Raw genomic sequence first — 12,933 nt, 5'->3', positions numbered from 1 at the left:
CGTGAGAGGTGCACTCCAATAAGGACTCGAGGAGAAGCGAATCTAAGCCAATCCGAGGCTTGAAGGTAGAGCTGTCCCGCCTTAAGCCAAAGGGACCAATGGGAAGCGCGGGCGGCGTGTTTGAAAGCGAGGCCAAAGTGGGTGGGAGCGCGTGCTGCTGGGAGTTGTTCGGAGGTTGGCGGCGCGGGGCTGACGATCCTCAGGCCGAGCGGTCATGTCGCACAAACAGATTTACTATTCGGACAAATACGACGACGAGGAGTTCGAGTACCGGTTAGTGCCGGCGCGGGGCCCACCGCGAGGTCGTGAACTTCGACAAGTGAGGGCAAGAAGAGTTAGGAACCGGAGCTGAAGCGACGGGACCGGCGCATGCGCGGGAGACCCGAGCCGCGGGGCTGGGGACGGTCGCTGAGAGCGTACGGCGCACGCGCCAGGGCCTGGCGGCACCGGGGAAAGTAGAAAGTGGCGGACTCGGAGTGGGCGTGGCTAGGGGCTCTAGGCTGACGGCCCCGCTCCCTCGGCAGAGCGAGTTGTGCTTGCCCTCTGGAGACTGCTGGTGTCGCGGCGACACCTCGGGGCCTCCGGGGCCTACTGAGAGGAGGTGGCCACGGCGGCGCGAGAGGTGCCCGCGGATTCCTGCAAAGGGGGCGTGGGCTTGTTTCAGGAAGGGGGCTTCCAGGACCTGCGAGGGGGTGAAGCTGGCCGAGGGCTTTGAGAAAGGACTTGGCAGGGGCCTGCCGGATGCCCTTCGAACATTCGAAACAGTTACGGAGCGCCTCCAGGTGTTGTGTTAAGTGCGGGCATGAGCCCTGGCCTCTGCTCCCCACAGCCCGAGACGTTTGTGGAAACGCTGCAGGCTTCAGAGAGAGGGCGAGAAGGGACGTGATGGACATAGGTGCAGGTTATGTGGGAGCAACAGAGCTCGGCACGGATGGTGAAGAAGGGGGTCCTTACAGAGCCTCGGAGTTTGGAGTTAATCCAACTCCGTGATTCCAGGTTGAAAGATTCGGGAAGACCAAGGATTCTGCAAATGAGGGCATGATCCTTGAAACAACTTCCTAGTTCGTATCTTGCCCCCAAAATTGAAGAACGTGCAATGCAAACTTGCTTTGGTTGTGTTTCTTTTACGCCTAGTGCGGGGCTGGGCCCTGTGGCCGGCTCGGTGCGTGCTGACAGGTGCAGATACAGGACCGCGGTGACGCCAGCTGCTTGGGGAAGACCCGCAGCTCCGCTGGGGCCCGTTAACTTTTTCCTCCCCATCTGAACTAAGCGCTTATAGCATCTCTGTGGGACTAGGGAGAAGTCACGAGTTTCATCTCTCTGGAAGTTGTAGATCTTGGCAGTGGTATCTTGCTTTAAGAATCAGCTTGTCGTGAGGGGGTCTGTTTGGTGCAATGTGCCAGGCACTTGTTCGAATGTAAGCTATTTTCAGATACTTAGACTAGAATCATGTCTCTGGGAAGCATCTCTGTTACTAGCACGGGGAGCGTTTAGTGTATTTTCACCGAGCATGATGAAGTGTATCAGGATTCGTGGCAGAGTAATACTTTTTTGCCACGAAAGGAGACTTATCCTTGGTTAGGAAGACGAGGCGTTTCCCCAGGGAAGTCTCATGGCACATCCCTTCAGAGTCAGGAAAATGAAATCGAGGATAGATTTAAAAGGTTTACGTTGACAGTTCATCCTCCGTGAGGGCTCTTCCACACAGCGCTCCGTAAGAGGCCTTTCTTCACCGATCCATCTCGAAACTACCTCTGTTATTAACACTCTGCTATGGGGCTGCCATTCTGTTGATTCCGAGTAATCAAGTAGGGGACTGGGCTCCAGGAGGCCAGAGGCAGTGCATCAACGGTGCCTGGAAGTTAGGTGCTCATTCGCTTGCGTTGCTCATTAATTCGTGCTTTGTGATGTACTTGCAGGAGGATTTGCAGAACTTGGCCTTTAATTCTAGCTGCCTTTACCCCACAATGAATTTATATAAACTCCCTACTATCAGAAACCAATTTTTCCTTTCTTTCCTCTCTTGGCTTTGTATGTAAGCACTTGTCTAACGGACTGTCCCCACTACTGATGTGAGTCCCCCCACCTGTCCATGTTTCTGTTACAGGCACGTCATGTTGCCCAAGGACATAGCCAAGCTGGTCCCTAAAACCCATTTGATGTCTGAATCTGAGTGGCGGAATCTCGGCGTTCAGCAGAGTCAGGGATGGGTCCATTATATGATCCACGAACCAGGTCGGTGCAGTGGCTGAGAGCAATCATACGGGTTCCTTCACTGAGGGCAAGAAAGAGCGATAAGATCGCATAACCCAAAGAAATCAGGGGAGGGTAACAGTGGTTTATTGGTTCCTCACCAGCCGTCTAGAAAAACTGAAGTGACCAGAAATAAGAGTAAAGTATCAGATGGGAAGTTCAGAGACAAGGTATCGCTGAAAAAAACCCCTTTTAATCTCTAACTTCGTCCGAGCGTAGTCTTTTTTTAAGGTCACGTATACCCCGGAGGAGGCTGTGGCTCCTTCGTCATTCTCCATCAGAAAGTGAGTTCTTGGATATTATCCAAATAAGCCAAGGAAAGTGTATTTCTTGATAAGACACCAGACACCAAGCTGCCAGGCAAAACTAATAAAGGGCTCCCCCGGGGCTGCACAAACATAGCAAAAGAACTGATATTAACAATTCTGTACTTGGCAGACAGGCCCAGCTTTTGGGTCTGGTTCTAAGGCCGCATGCTGACGTCGTAATTTAGTCGTGAAGATCTGATCGCTGTCTCTGGGAGGTGCGGGTGGGAGACCGCAGGCTGTGCGCAGACGAGTGTGAGCTTGCCTCTTAGGTTTCACTCGCTCTTTCAGAACCTCACATCTTGTTGTTCCGGCGACCACTGCCCAAGAAGCCAAAGAAATGAAGCCGGCAGCCACCTTTCGGCCTCGGGCTTCGCACAGCTGTCCTCACGTGCTAACGACATCTTCGGGTGACATTATTCCATTGCCTTCTTGCTTCCCACTTTGATACTGAAAGGATGTTCAGACTGTTTGTGCTGGTGACCGCTTCGCCTGAGCCAACAGCAGCCCGGCCCAGCCGGCTGAGCGCGTTCGGGCTGCAGCCTCGGCCGAGCGTGACCCCAGAAGCCCTGCCGAGCTCTGTATCCTGCAGAACACACTTGGTAGATGGAGGAAGCGGCTCCTCTAAGCATAAGGCCGTGGCAGGGATTGCGTAAACTTGCCGTTTTGTTTCTTCCTGCCAGGTGTTGTATGTTGTATGGTGGTTTATGTTTCATTGTACTGGAAACTCCGTTTTATTCAAGAAACCTGTTCCCTGTTAAAAAGCCTTGATTAAAGAGGAAGTTTTTACGATCTGATTCTTTGCTTGTCGAGGTCTCCCCTCTTGGGGTCGCTGCGAGCAGCACCCTGTTTGTGGTTGTGCCCCCTTCGCTTAGATCATGAAGCCCAGCTCTTTGCTAATAATGAGGGTCGTTTCAACATTCGTGTAACCGGTTTTTAACCTACTTCAAGCAGACTTTCTGTCAAACATCTGAAACGATATGCTGCTCTATTAGCCTGAGCTAAAGGCTGTGTGGAGACATCACCTCAGGAAAGCAAACGAACTGTTTCCTACAGCCCGGGATGGCGCCTTTGCTGTAGTCCTGGTATCTGAAGGGCACGAGAGGGTGAAGGGAGGAGGCCGTCAGCCAGAGGCTGCCCTGTGCCCCCTTCCTGCCGGGCCCAAGGCTCAGGCACACCTGGGGGCAGGAGAGGGGGGCGTGGAAGGCAGCCCCTGCTGTTTTTCCTGGCAAGTTCTGGTGCCTGAGCCGACCCTGAGAGGTGTTGACTTAATTGGTCTGGGGTGTGGCCTGGATGTGGGACTTTCAAGCATTTTTCTGCAGGTAGCTGGAGTACTAACATTTGGGGAAACAGGTATAAGCTGTAGTTGTTTGAGAAAACATTTCTCCAAGGGGCCCCTGGCTGGCTCAGTCGGTGGAGCATGCAACCCTTGATCTCAGGGTCGTGAGTGCGAGTCCCACGTTGGGTGAAGAGATTACTTCAAAATAAAACCTTAAAAAAAAAAAAAAAAAAAGAAAGCATTCTTCCAAATAATAGCTTACCCCCTACTTTTAAAAATCACAGCAGTACTAAATAAAGGAAAATATCTCCCTGCCCCCCCCCCCCCATCATCCACCCATCTACTACTATGGCAGGAGTTCAGTTGTGGTCCCTGAACCAGAGCGTGACTTCACCTCAAGCCTTGTTAGAAATGCAAATTCTTGGACTCCACCCTAGACCTGCTGAATCAGAAACTGACGGTTAGGCCTGGCAAGGTTTTAACAGGCCCTCCAGGTGATTCTGGGACCCACTCAAGCTTGAGAACCCACAGATAGAGGATTGGGTCAGAGCTGTTGGGGGGGTGGGGAGACACTATCACCATTGCTAGTAAAGATGATGGCTCATGTGACTTATTGTTAGGCAAGTGGGACTTTTGCCTTTAAAGTCGCTTTATAGGGGCATCTGGCTGGGCCAGTTGGTACAGCACAGAGCTCTTGATCTTGGGGTCGTGAGTTTGAACCCCACGCTGGGTGCGGAGATCACTTTAAAATCTTAAAAAAAAATTTTTTTTTTTTTTTTTAGCTGAGGTTCTTTTAATTGAAAAACACACACAGGGCTTATCGCTTGAGAAAGAATAGTCTAGAAGTCTGGCTCTACCTTTGTTTTTTGTTTTGGGGTTGCTGGATGGCATCCCTTCCTTTTTCTTAGCCTGTTGCCCATCTGTAAAATGGGTATCATCTATCTGGGGCTTTAGGAGAGTAAAATGAGGGTGGGTGTGGTTCGGCTGTCCTCCCAGTGATGCATGAATTTTATGTGTTTACTACAGAAAACATAGTCCAGGTACCAGCAGCGTCAGCATGACAGGAGAGCTTGTTAAATGCAGATCTCAAGCTCCCACCCAAACCTCCTGAATGGGGGAGACTTAATCAGCATATTAAAGTCCCAGATGGGGAGCCTGGCTAGTGCAGTCCATACAGCATGCAACTCTCTCCTGGTCGTCAGTTCAAGTCCCATGTTGGGCATAGAGATTATTTAAAAAAATTAAAACAAATTTTTAAAAGGAGGGTCCCAGATGATCAAACATTAAAATTTAAGAAGCACTTTTAGATCAAAGGCAACTGAAATGAGAGTAAGCTAGGATGATGTAAGAATCGAAAGTGGACACGTGGCATCCCCTAGTCACTGCCCTCACTGGTACCTAGAAGACCCAAATTGGCAAAGGTGATGTTCAAATTAAGCACTATCTGGACGGGGCGGTGGGGGGGGGGGGGGGGAGTTAGGCTTTTTCTTGTCAAGAGGGTTAAGTACATAGCTTTACCGTTTATAATAGAAATAAATGAAAGCTGGGATGCCTAGATTGCTGAGTGGTTAAGCCTCCGACTTCAGCTCAGGTCATGATCTTACGGTTCCTGAGTTTAAGCCCTGCGTCGGGCTCTGTGCTGACAGCTCAGAGCCTGGAGCCTGCTTCCGGTTCTGTGTCTCCCTCTCTCTCTGCCCCTTCACTGCGTGAGCTCTCGCTCTGTCTCAAAAATACACATTTTTTGCCACAAAAACAGACACTCAGATCAATGGAACAGAATACAGAACCTAGAAATGGACCCACAAACATACGGCCAAATAATCTTTGACAAAGCAGGAAAGAATATCCAATGGAATAAAGACAGTCTCTTCAGCAAGTCGTACTGGGAAAACTGGACAGCAACGTGCAGAAGAATGAACCCAGACCACTTTCTTACACCATACACAAAAACAAACTCAAAATGAATGAAAGACCTCAATGTAAAACAGGAAGCCATCAAAAGCCTCAAGGAGAAAGCAGGCAAAAACCTCTTTGATCTTGGCCATCGCAACTTCTTACTCAAGTGTCTCCAGAGGCAAGGGAAACAAAAGCAAACATGAACTACTGGGACCTCATCAAAAAGCTTCTGCACAGCGAAGGAAACAATCAGCAAAACTAAAAGGCAACCGACAGAATGGGAGAAGATATTTGTAAACAACATAGCAGATAAAGCGTTAGTATCCAAAATCTATAAACAACTTATCAAACTCAACACCCAAAAAAACAAATAATCCAGTGAAGAAATGGGCAAAAGACATGAATACACTTCTCCAAAGAAGACATCCAGACGGCCAACCGACACATGAAAAAATGCTCAACATCACTCATCATCAGGGAAACACAAATCAAAACCACAATGAGATACCACCTTACACCTGTCAGAATGGCTAACATTAACAACTCGGGCAACAACAGACGTTGGTGAGGATGCGGACTGCTGGTGGGAATGCAAACTGGTGCAGCCGTTCTGGAAAACAGTGTGGAGGTTCCTGAAAAAATTAAAAGTAGAACTACCCTACCACCCAGCAATTGCACTACTAGGTATTTATCCAAGGGATACAGGTGTGCTGTTTCGAAGGAACACATGCACCCCCACGTTTACAGCAGCACTGTCGACAACAGCCAAAGGATGGGAAGAGCCCAAGTGTCCATCGAAGGATGAATGGATAAAGAAGATGTGGTCTATATATACGATGGAGTATTACTCGGCAATCAAAAAGAATGAAATCTTGCCATTTGCAGCTACGTGGATGGAACTGGAGGGTATTATGCTGAGCGAAATTAGTCAGAGAAAGACAAATTATATGACTTCACCCATATGAGGACTTTAAGAGACAAAACAGATGAACAAAAGGGAAGGGAAGCAAAAATAATATAAAAACAGGGAGGGGGACAAAACATAAAAGACTCTTAAATACGGAGAACAAACAGGGTTACTGGAGGGGTGGTGGGAGGGGTGTGGGCTAAATGGGCAAGGGGCACTAAGGAATCTACTCCTGAAATCGCTGTTGCGCTATATGCTAACCTGGATGTAAATTACACAATAAATGAATTAATAAAAGAAATAATTGCTGACAGGGAAGGACTTAAAAAAAAGAAATAAACATTTAAAAAGAAAAAAATAAATGAAAGTTCCACGCACTAAAAAGTCCTCTCCAAGCTCTCCCTACTTCACGGCCAATGCTGATACTTGGTGTCCCTCGAAGGGCCATACGCTACAAGATAAATCCCCTTTGCCTAGAATTTGAGTCGGGGTTAAAGACCGCTAGCACTGCACACAAGAACCCGAAAACGGGACCGAGGTTAGAATCACACCTCCCGTTCCCGCCAGCACCAGGAGCAGCAGCCGAGGTCCCCCCCACCCCCCGTCGGCCCCGCCCCCGCAGTTCCGGGTGAGGGTGACCACGTGCTTGTCGCCCATAACAACCCCGCGCTGCTCCCGCCCCCGGGCTGGGGCTGGCGAGCGACGGCCGCCTGCACCCGTGGGCCCTTGGAGGCAGTCTGAGCGACAGCCGAGATGGCCAACTGACGTGGCAGGCGCGATCCAAGGCGGGACGCTGCGTGCGGAAGCCGCCCGGGGCCGTGCGGGAGCGGAGGGCGCCGGCCGGGAAGGCAGGTGGGGACCCGGGGCAGCTGGGCGGGCGGGGGCGGGGTGGCGGGGACGGGGACTGCAGGCCAGAAAGGGTGCGGGCCCCGGAGGGCCCGGCGCCTGAGCTCGGCCCGCGGCGGAGGGAGGGGCCGCGTTTAAAGGGGGGGGGGGGGCGAGATGCTTAAAGGGACCGGTCCCCAAAGAGGAGAGATATTTAAAGGTGCAGGCTGCCGGGCTGTCGCCGGCCAGGGGGGGCCCGAGCTCGGCGCGCAGGAGACCTACGTAAAGTGGTAGGTGCTCGGGAGAGCAGGACGCTTTAAGGAGACCAGAGCCAAGCTTGTGAAGAGGCTGGGATGGGGTGAGAACACGTCCGTTGAAGGCAGGGATAAAGGAGTCGCTTGTCAAGGGCCCGGCGAGGTCTCCCTCTAAGGAAAAAAGAACATGCACTCCTGCTCTCCCCCAATGTCCTTTCTGGCTCCTCCAGGTTCCCTTGACCCCGGACCCCCCTGTTCCCAGGCTATGGCCCCCAGTGCCCTGTAGACCTGGCGCGACTCCCGTGCTTTCGACCCCTATTTGGGGCCCTGGGTGGCTACTGGAGGGCCTTGCAGAGGGGCAGAGAAGGCAGGACCATGGCATCTAGGGCCTCTGAACCTCCCTCAGGGCGCAGCGTGACGGCGGGCATCATCATTGTTGGAGATGAGATCCTCAAGGTGCGTCTGGGACAGAGGGGGGGTGTGTGGCGTGCTTCTGTCCTTAAGATCCTGCTGCACGATCTGTTGAGGGAAGGCAGGCCAGGGCGGGAGCCCCCTTGCTGCCGTGGAGTCCTGGAGTGAGCCCAGCATGTTAGAGGGAAAGTGACCCTTGTGCTTTCCATCACTCTGTTGAAAACTTGTAGCAAGGTGGCTTCAGTTTGTCCAGCAACTTGATAGGAGTAGGAGGGGCTTCACAGAAATGACGGGGAGTCCGACTTGTGAAGGGGGTACAGGTGCATGTGTTATTGAAGAGTTACAGCCAGCCTGTTTGGAAAATGACCCAAGGCACTTGGCAGAGTGAGTAAGCGAAATAAAAGGAAACTACTGGACGGAAGAAATCCGTCGGATTCTTCTGAGCAATCGAGGGAAATCTTGTTAAAGGTCGTGGTAGGCATCGGGTTTGAGGTAGTGATCTTGACCCCTCCTTTTTGAGGGCTTACTAGGGCCCGCGGCTGTGCTTCTAGATCACATGTGCGGTTTTACTAACCCTTAGAACAATCCCCTGAGGTTCAATACTTTTATTATAAATGTCAATTAATAGATTATGAGGCCGAGAAGCTAGCCTGTCCAAGGTTCCACAGCCAGGAGGTGGTAGAGGGGGGATTCCAACCTGAGTCCCTCTTACTCCAAGTAACCCTTGTCCGCTAAGCCCTCTGGAGAGAAGTCGAAGAAGAAGGGGCCGCAAAGGAAGATCGTGTGCACACCGCAGGCAGCCTCAAATGTTCTGCAAAGGAATGTGAACTTTATTCCGTATATGTTTGGAAACAACACAGGGCTTTTGAGCCCAAGAGTGATGCAATCCCAGTAACACATTAGAAAGGTTAGTCAGAAGGCACTGGGCAGAGCGCTGGGGCTGGCGGCCGGGAGCCTGGCCAGGGGGCCTCAACAATGTCCAGATGACAGGTGCCAAGGACCTGCCCGGCGGCAGTAGGGACCAAGAGAAGAGAGCAGATGGGGAGACATTTCAGTACACTTGATGGTAGGAGGGCCTCGCTGGCGGTGGACAGTGTCTGAGGAGGCCACTGGCCAAAGTGACAACGGCCAGGAATACGGCAGAGATGCCTGATAGGTAGGCAGAGCCAGGGAGCTGAAACCGTCAGGGTTGGGGAGGAAGTGGATGGGTCGTCCACATAGAATTGGCCACCGAATCCTCAGGCATAGATGAGGTCAAGGTCAAAGCACGGAGAAGGAGGCCCAAGGTGGGTCATGCGACCCCCGGCTGTTCAGCTGGATTTTCTCACCCTCGTACCCAGTCCAGGCTTTAGAGCCTCACGAGGCAGCGTCCCCCAAAAGAGCATGATGCCCCACACGGCTGTCACCCCTTCCCCTTTGCCCTCGAGTCCGGCAGCACTGACACTCTCATCGTCCCCATCTCATCTCCCAGGGACACACTCAGGACACCAACACCTACTTTCTATGCCGGACACTGCGCTCCCTGGGGGTCCAGGTGTGCCGGGTCTCTGTCGTACCCGACGAGGTGGCCACCATCGCGGCAGAGGTCACTTCTTTCTCCAGCCGCTTCACCCACGTCCTCACGGCAGGGGGCATCGGCCCCACTCACGATGATGTGACCTTTGAGGCGGTAGCACAGGCCTTCGGGGATGAGCTCAAGCCGCACCCCGAGCTGGAAGCGGCCATCCGAGCCCTCGGAGGGAAGGGCTGCGAGAAGCTGTCCGTAGTGCCCTCCTCCGCCCGCCTGCATTACGGCACAGACCCTCACACGGGCCGGCCCTTCAAGTTCCCGCTGGTCTCCGTCCGAAATGTCTACCTCTTCCCGGGCATTCCCGAGCTGCTGCGGAGGGTGCTGGAGGGGCTGAAGGGGCTGTTCCGAAACACGGCGGTGCAGTTCCACCTGCGGGAGCTGTACGTGGCCGCCGACGAGGCCTCCATCGCCCCCGTGCTGGCTGAGGCGCAGGCCCACTTTGGGCGCAGGCTCGGCCTGGGCTCCTACCCCGACTGGGGCAGCAACTACTATCGGGTGAAGCTGTCGTTGGACTCGGAGGAAGAGGGGCCGCTGGAGGAGTGCCTGGCCTACCTGACTGCCCGTCTGCCCCCGGGATCGCTGGTCCCCTACGTGCCCGACGCCGTGGGGCAGGCCAGGGAGGCTGTCTACCAGCTCGCAGAATCAGGTAGGGGCCTGGGGGGGTGGGGGCTGCACGTGCCCACCCCACCCCTGCCCAGGTCTCGGGAATGTAGGGTCTGAGAGAGGGGGGATAGCTCCGGTGCCGTCGGTCATTCTTCAGTAAATGTCAACCGGGTGTCCGCTCCTGCCAGCACTGTGCTGGGTACCGCGGACCGAGCTCAACAGGACAGTGTGTTACACGCCACGGCCTTCTGGGCCGGCAGTGTAACAAGAAAGGTAGGCGTCAGGCCCGAGACGTCGGTCTCAGCGGCCTCCACGGTGGGGAGGTCAGCCTTGACCTGGGCGTATGTACGTTAAATACAGTCTGCTGGGCGAGTGTCGGACATGTGGGCCGATGAGGAGGATTGGGCCCCACCGGGAGGTGGGCGAGAGCAAACAGGATGGGGTTTAGGGGAACGAAGGAGAGCAGGGCCCCCCGAGGGAAGACACTGAGGTGAAGGGTTCTGACTGGCAGGCCGGGACAGACCCTGAAGGGCATGTAGGACTCCAGCCTTTACTCTGGGAACACTGGGAAGCCTGGAGAGGCTTCAGGCCAGGGCGGTGTGCCCCCCCCCCCCCCCACTGCCCTCTGACGGCCACATGTACGTATCTTCTTGTCTGTCTCCTTGCAGGGTCTTCTCTGGGGGGGAAGGTGGCAGGCGCCCTGCAGACCATTGAGACCGCCCTGGCTCAGTATGACCTCAGCCACCTTTGCGTGGGCTTCAATGGAGGCAAGGACTGCACGGCCCTCCTGCACCTCTTCCACGCGGCCGTGCAGAGGTGAGCCCACGGCCCGGGGCGAAGGCAGCAAGGAGGGAGAGGGCGGCCAGGTGTGGTTTGGGAGGGAGGGAGCCGTGGTGACCTCTCCGCGCTCTTCCCCCGCCACATTGACTGAGCATCTGACATCTGGGTGGCCCTGGGTGGCCCTGGGTGGACGTGTAGGCCACCGGCCCTGAGCACAGGGAGGTCACAGCCCATCCAGGAGCAGAGAGAACAGTGTGCGAGCTCTCTGGGGAGCATTGCTCTGCCAAGCCTGTGCGTCCTCCCCTCCCCAGGACACGCCCCGATACTCAGGAGCCCCTCCAGATCCTGTACATCCGCAACATCTCCCCCTTCCCCGAGCTGGAGCAGTTCCTACAGGACACCATCAAGAGGTACCGAGGGCCTGGAAGTGTGGGCTCCGGGTGCGGCTCAGCAGTGCCCGCTTCTGACCCCCGCCCCTCCCCTCCTCAGGTATAATCTGCAGGTGCTGGAGGCCGAGGGCCACATGAAGCAGGCCCTGTGTGAGCTGCAGGCCCGGCACCCCCGGCTGGAGGCCGTCCTGATGGGCACCCGCCGCACCGACCCCTACTCCTGCAGCCTCCACCCCTTCAGCCCCACGGACCCTGGCTGGCCTGCCTTCGTGCGCGTCAACCCGCTGCTGGTAACGGGGAGGGGGCCGCAGCGCCTCCCGTCTCCCGACCCCTGTCGCTCATTGCGCCCTGGCCCCCCACGTGGGAGAGGTGGGAGCCCGGGGCTCGCGTGAGGGACCCCCATCACCCAAGGGAGGCCGTGCTGCTCGGCCGTTCAGCTTTCTGACCATTCTGTAGGGAGCACCGATTCCGTGGCGGGCTTGTGCTTTCTACCTTTAGGTCTGCACTGCCCAGAATGGCAGCCACCAGCCTCTTATCGATACTCAAATTACAACCTACTGAAATGAAAGAAAGAATGACCCCAAACCACTGAGTGGTGCGCTCCGAGTGTGACGAATTCTGTGGTGTGGGTGTTATATCTTAATTTTAAAAATTAAATACCCTTCAGAATTCGCTTCTTCAGAGGCACTAACCCCATTTCCAGCCGCGGCCACATTAGACGGCCCAGCTGGAGACGCAGCGGGCTGCGTGGACTCCTGGACACAACCACGTCCGTCCTGGAGCACGCCGGTCCCTGGGGGGCGGCTTGGGGGCGGAGGGAGGCCGGCAAAGGTTTCCCGTTTTGCGTTGCGTGGCCGCACCCAGCAGGCTGTGCCGGAGAATCCCGGAGAATCCCAGAGAATCCCGGAGAATCCCGGAGAATCCCCCAGGAGGCCTCCCTCAGAGCCCCGGAAGCAGAAGAGCTCTAGGCGGGCCCCTGCCCGGGCGGCGGGCCGCAGTGTGGGAGGGGGGACTTTGTGACCCCACTCTGGACTCCCCCAGGACTGGACCTACAGAGACATCTGGGACTTCCTGCGGCAGCTGTTTGTCCCGTACTGTGTCCTATATGACCGAGGGTAAGGGTGCTGGGAGAGGACGGGTGTCGTGGGCGTGGGGACGAGGTGGGGGCGCTGCGGTGGGGAGAGCCTGCCCCGAACTCGCCTGCCTCCTCCCTGCTCCAGCTACACGTCGCTGGGGGGCCGCGAGAACACCGTGAGGAACCCGGCCCTGAAGTGCCTGAGCCCGGGGGGCCAGCCCACCTACCGGCCAGCCTACCTCCTGGAGAACGAAGACGAGGAGAGGAACTCGCGCACGTGACCCCGGGCAGCCCGAGGGAGGCCGCCCTGGGGTGTCCCCTGTCAATAAACCGCCTCTTGCGTGCCTGCTCCTCTGCCTGTGTCTTCCTGCTCCAGGGGACGGGAC

At 55.3% G+C, this 12,933-nt stretch overlaps 2 protein-coding genes across 4 annotated transcripts; both read left to right on the top strand.

The window, feature by feature from the left end:
• The first annotated feature begins 143 nt into the window (after positions 1-143).
• On the top strand, positions 144-3,355 carry CKS1B (CDC28 protein kinase regulatory subunit 1B). The gene is made up of 3 exons (XM_047093034.1): positions 144-273; positions 2,108-2,235; positions 2,850-3,355. The coding sequence occupies exons 1-3, from the start codon at positions 215-217 to the stop codon at positions 2,900-2,902; spliced, it is 240 nt and encodes a 79-aa protein (XP_046948990.1). The 5' UTR covers positions 144-214; the 3' UTR covers positions 2,903-3,355.
• A 4,090-nt stretch (positions 3,356-7,445) lies between these two features.
• On the top strand, positions 7,446-12,901 carry FLAD1 (flavin adenine dinucleotide synthetase 1). 3 transcript variants are annotated; one of them, XM_047092952.1, is made up of 8 exons: positions 7,446-7,492; positions 7,950-8,175; positions 9,602-10,346; positions 10,972-11,119; positions 11,395-11,493; positions 11,573-11,762; positions 12,514-12,587; positions 12,693-12,901. In XM_047092952.1, exons 2-8 carry the CDS (start codon positions 8,095-8,097, stop codon positions 12,826-12,828), a joined length of 1,473 nt encoding a protein of 490 aa, XP_046948908.1. In that variant the 5' UTR covers positions 7,446-7,492; positions 7,950-8,094; the 3' UTR covers positions 12,829-12,901. The 3 variants fall into 3 exon arrangements, 2 of the variants coding, with proteins under 2 accessions (XP_046948908.1, XP_046948907.1); XM_047092951.1 differs by lacking the exon at positions 7,446-7,492 and having other exon boundaries at positions 7,644-8,175; XR_006964606.1 differs by lacking the exons at positions 7,446-7,492; positions 12,693-12,901 and having other exon boundaries at positions 7,644-8,175; positions 11,573-12,097.
• Positions 12,902-12,933: the final 32 nt, after the last annotated feature.

The sequence above is a fragment of the Lynx rufus genome, unplaced genomic scaffold (assembly GCF_022079265.1).
Source record: "Lynx rufus isolate CCGP_SWC_20201006 ecotype Redwood Valley unplaced genomic scaffold, mLynRuf1.p SCAF_31, whole genome shotgun sequence".
NCBI lineage: Eukaryota > Metazoa > Chordata > Mammalia > Carnivora > Felidae > Lynx > Lynx rufus.
Note: the sequence above shows the minus strand (reverse complement) of the source record. Positions and strands in the feature narration are given on the sequence as shown.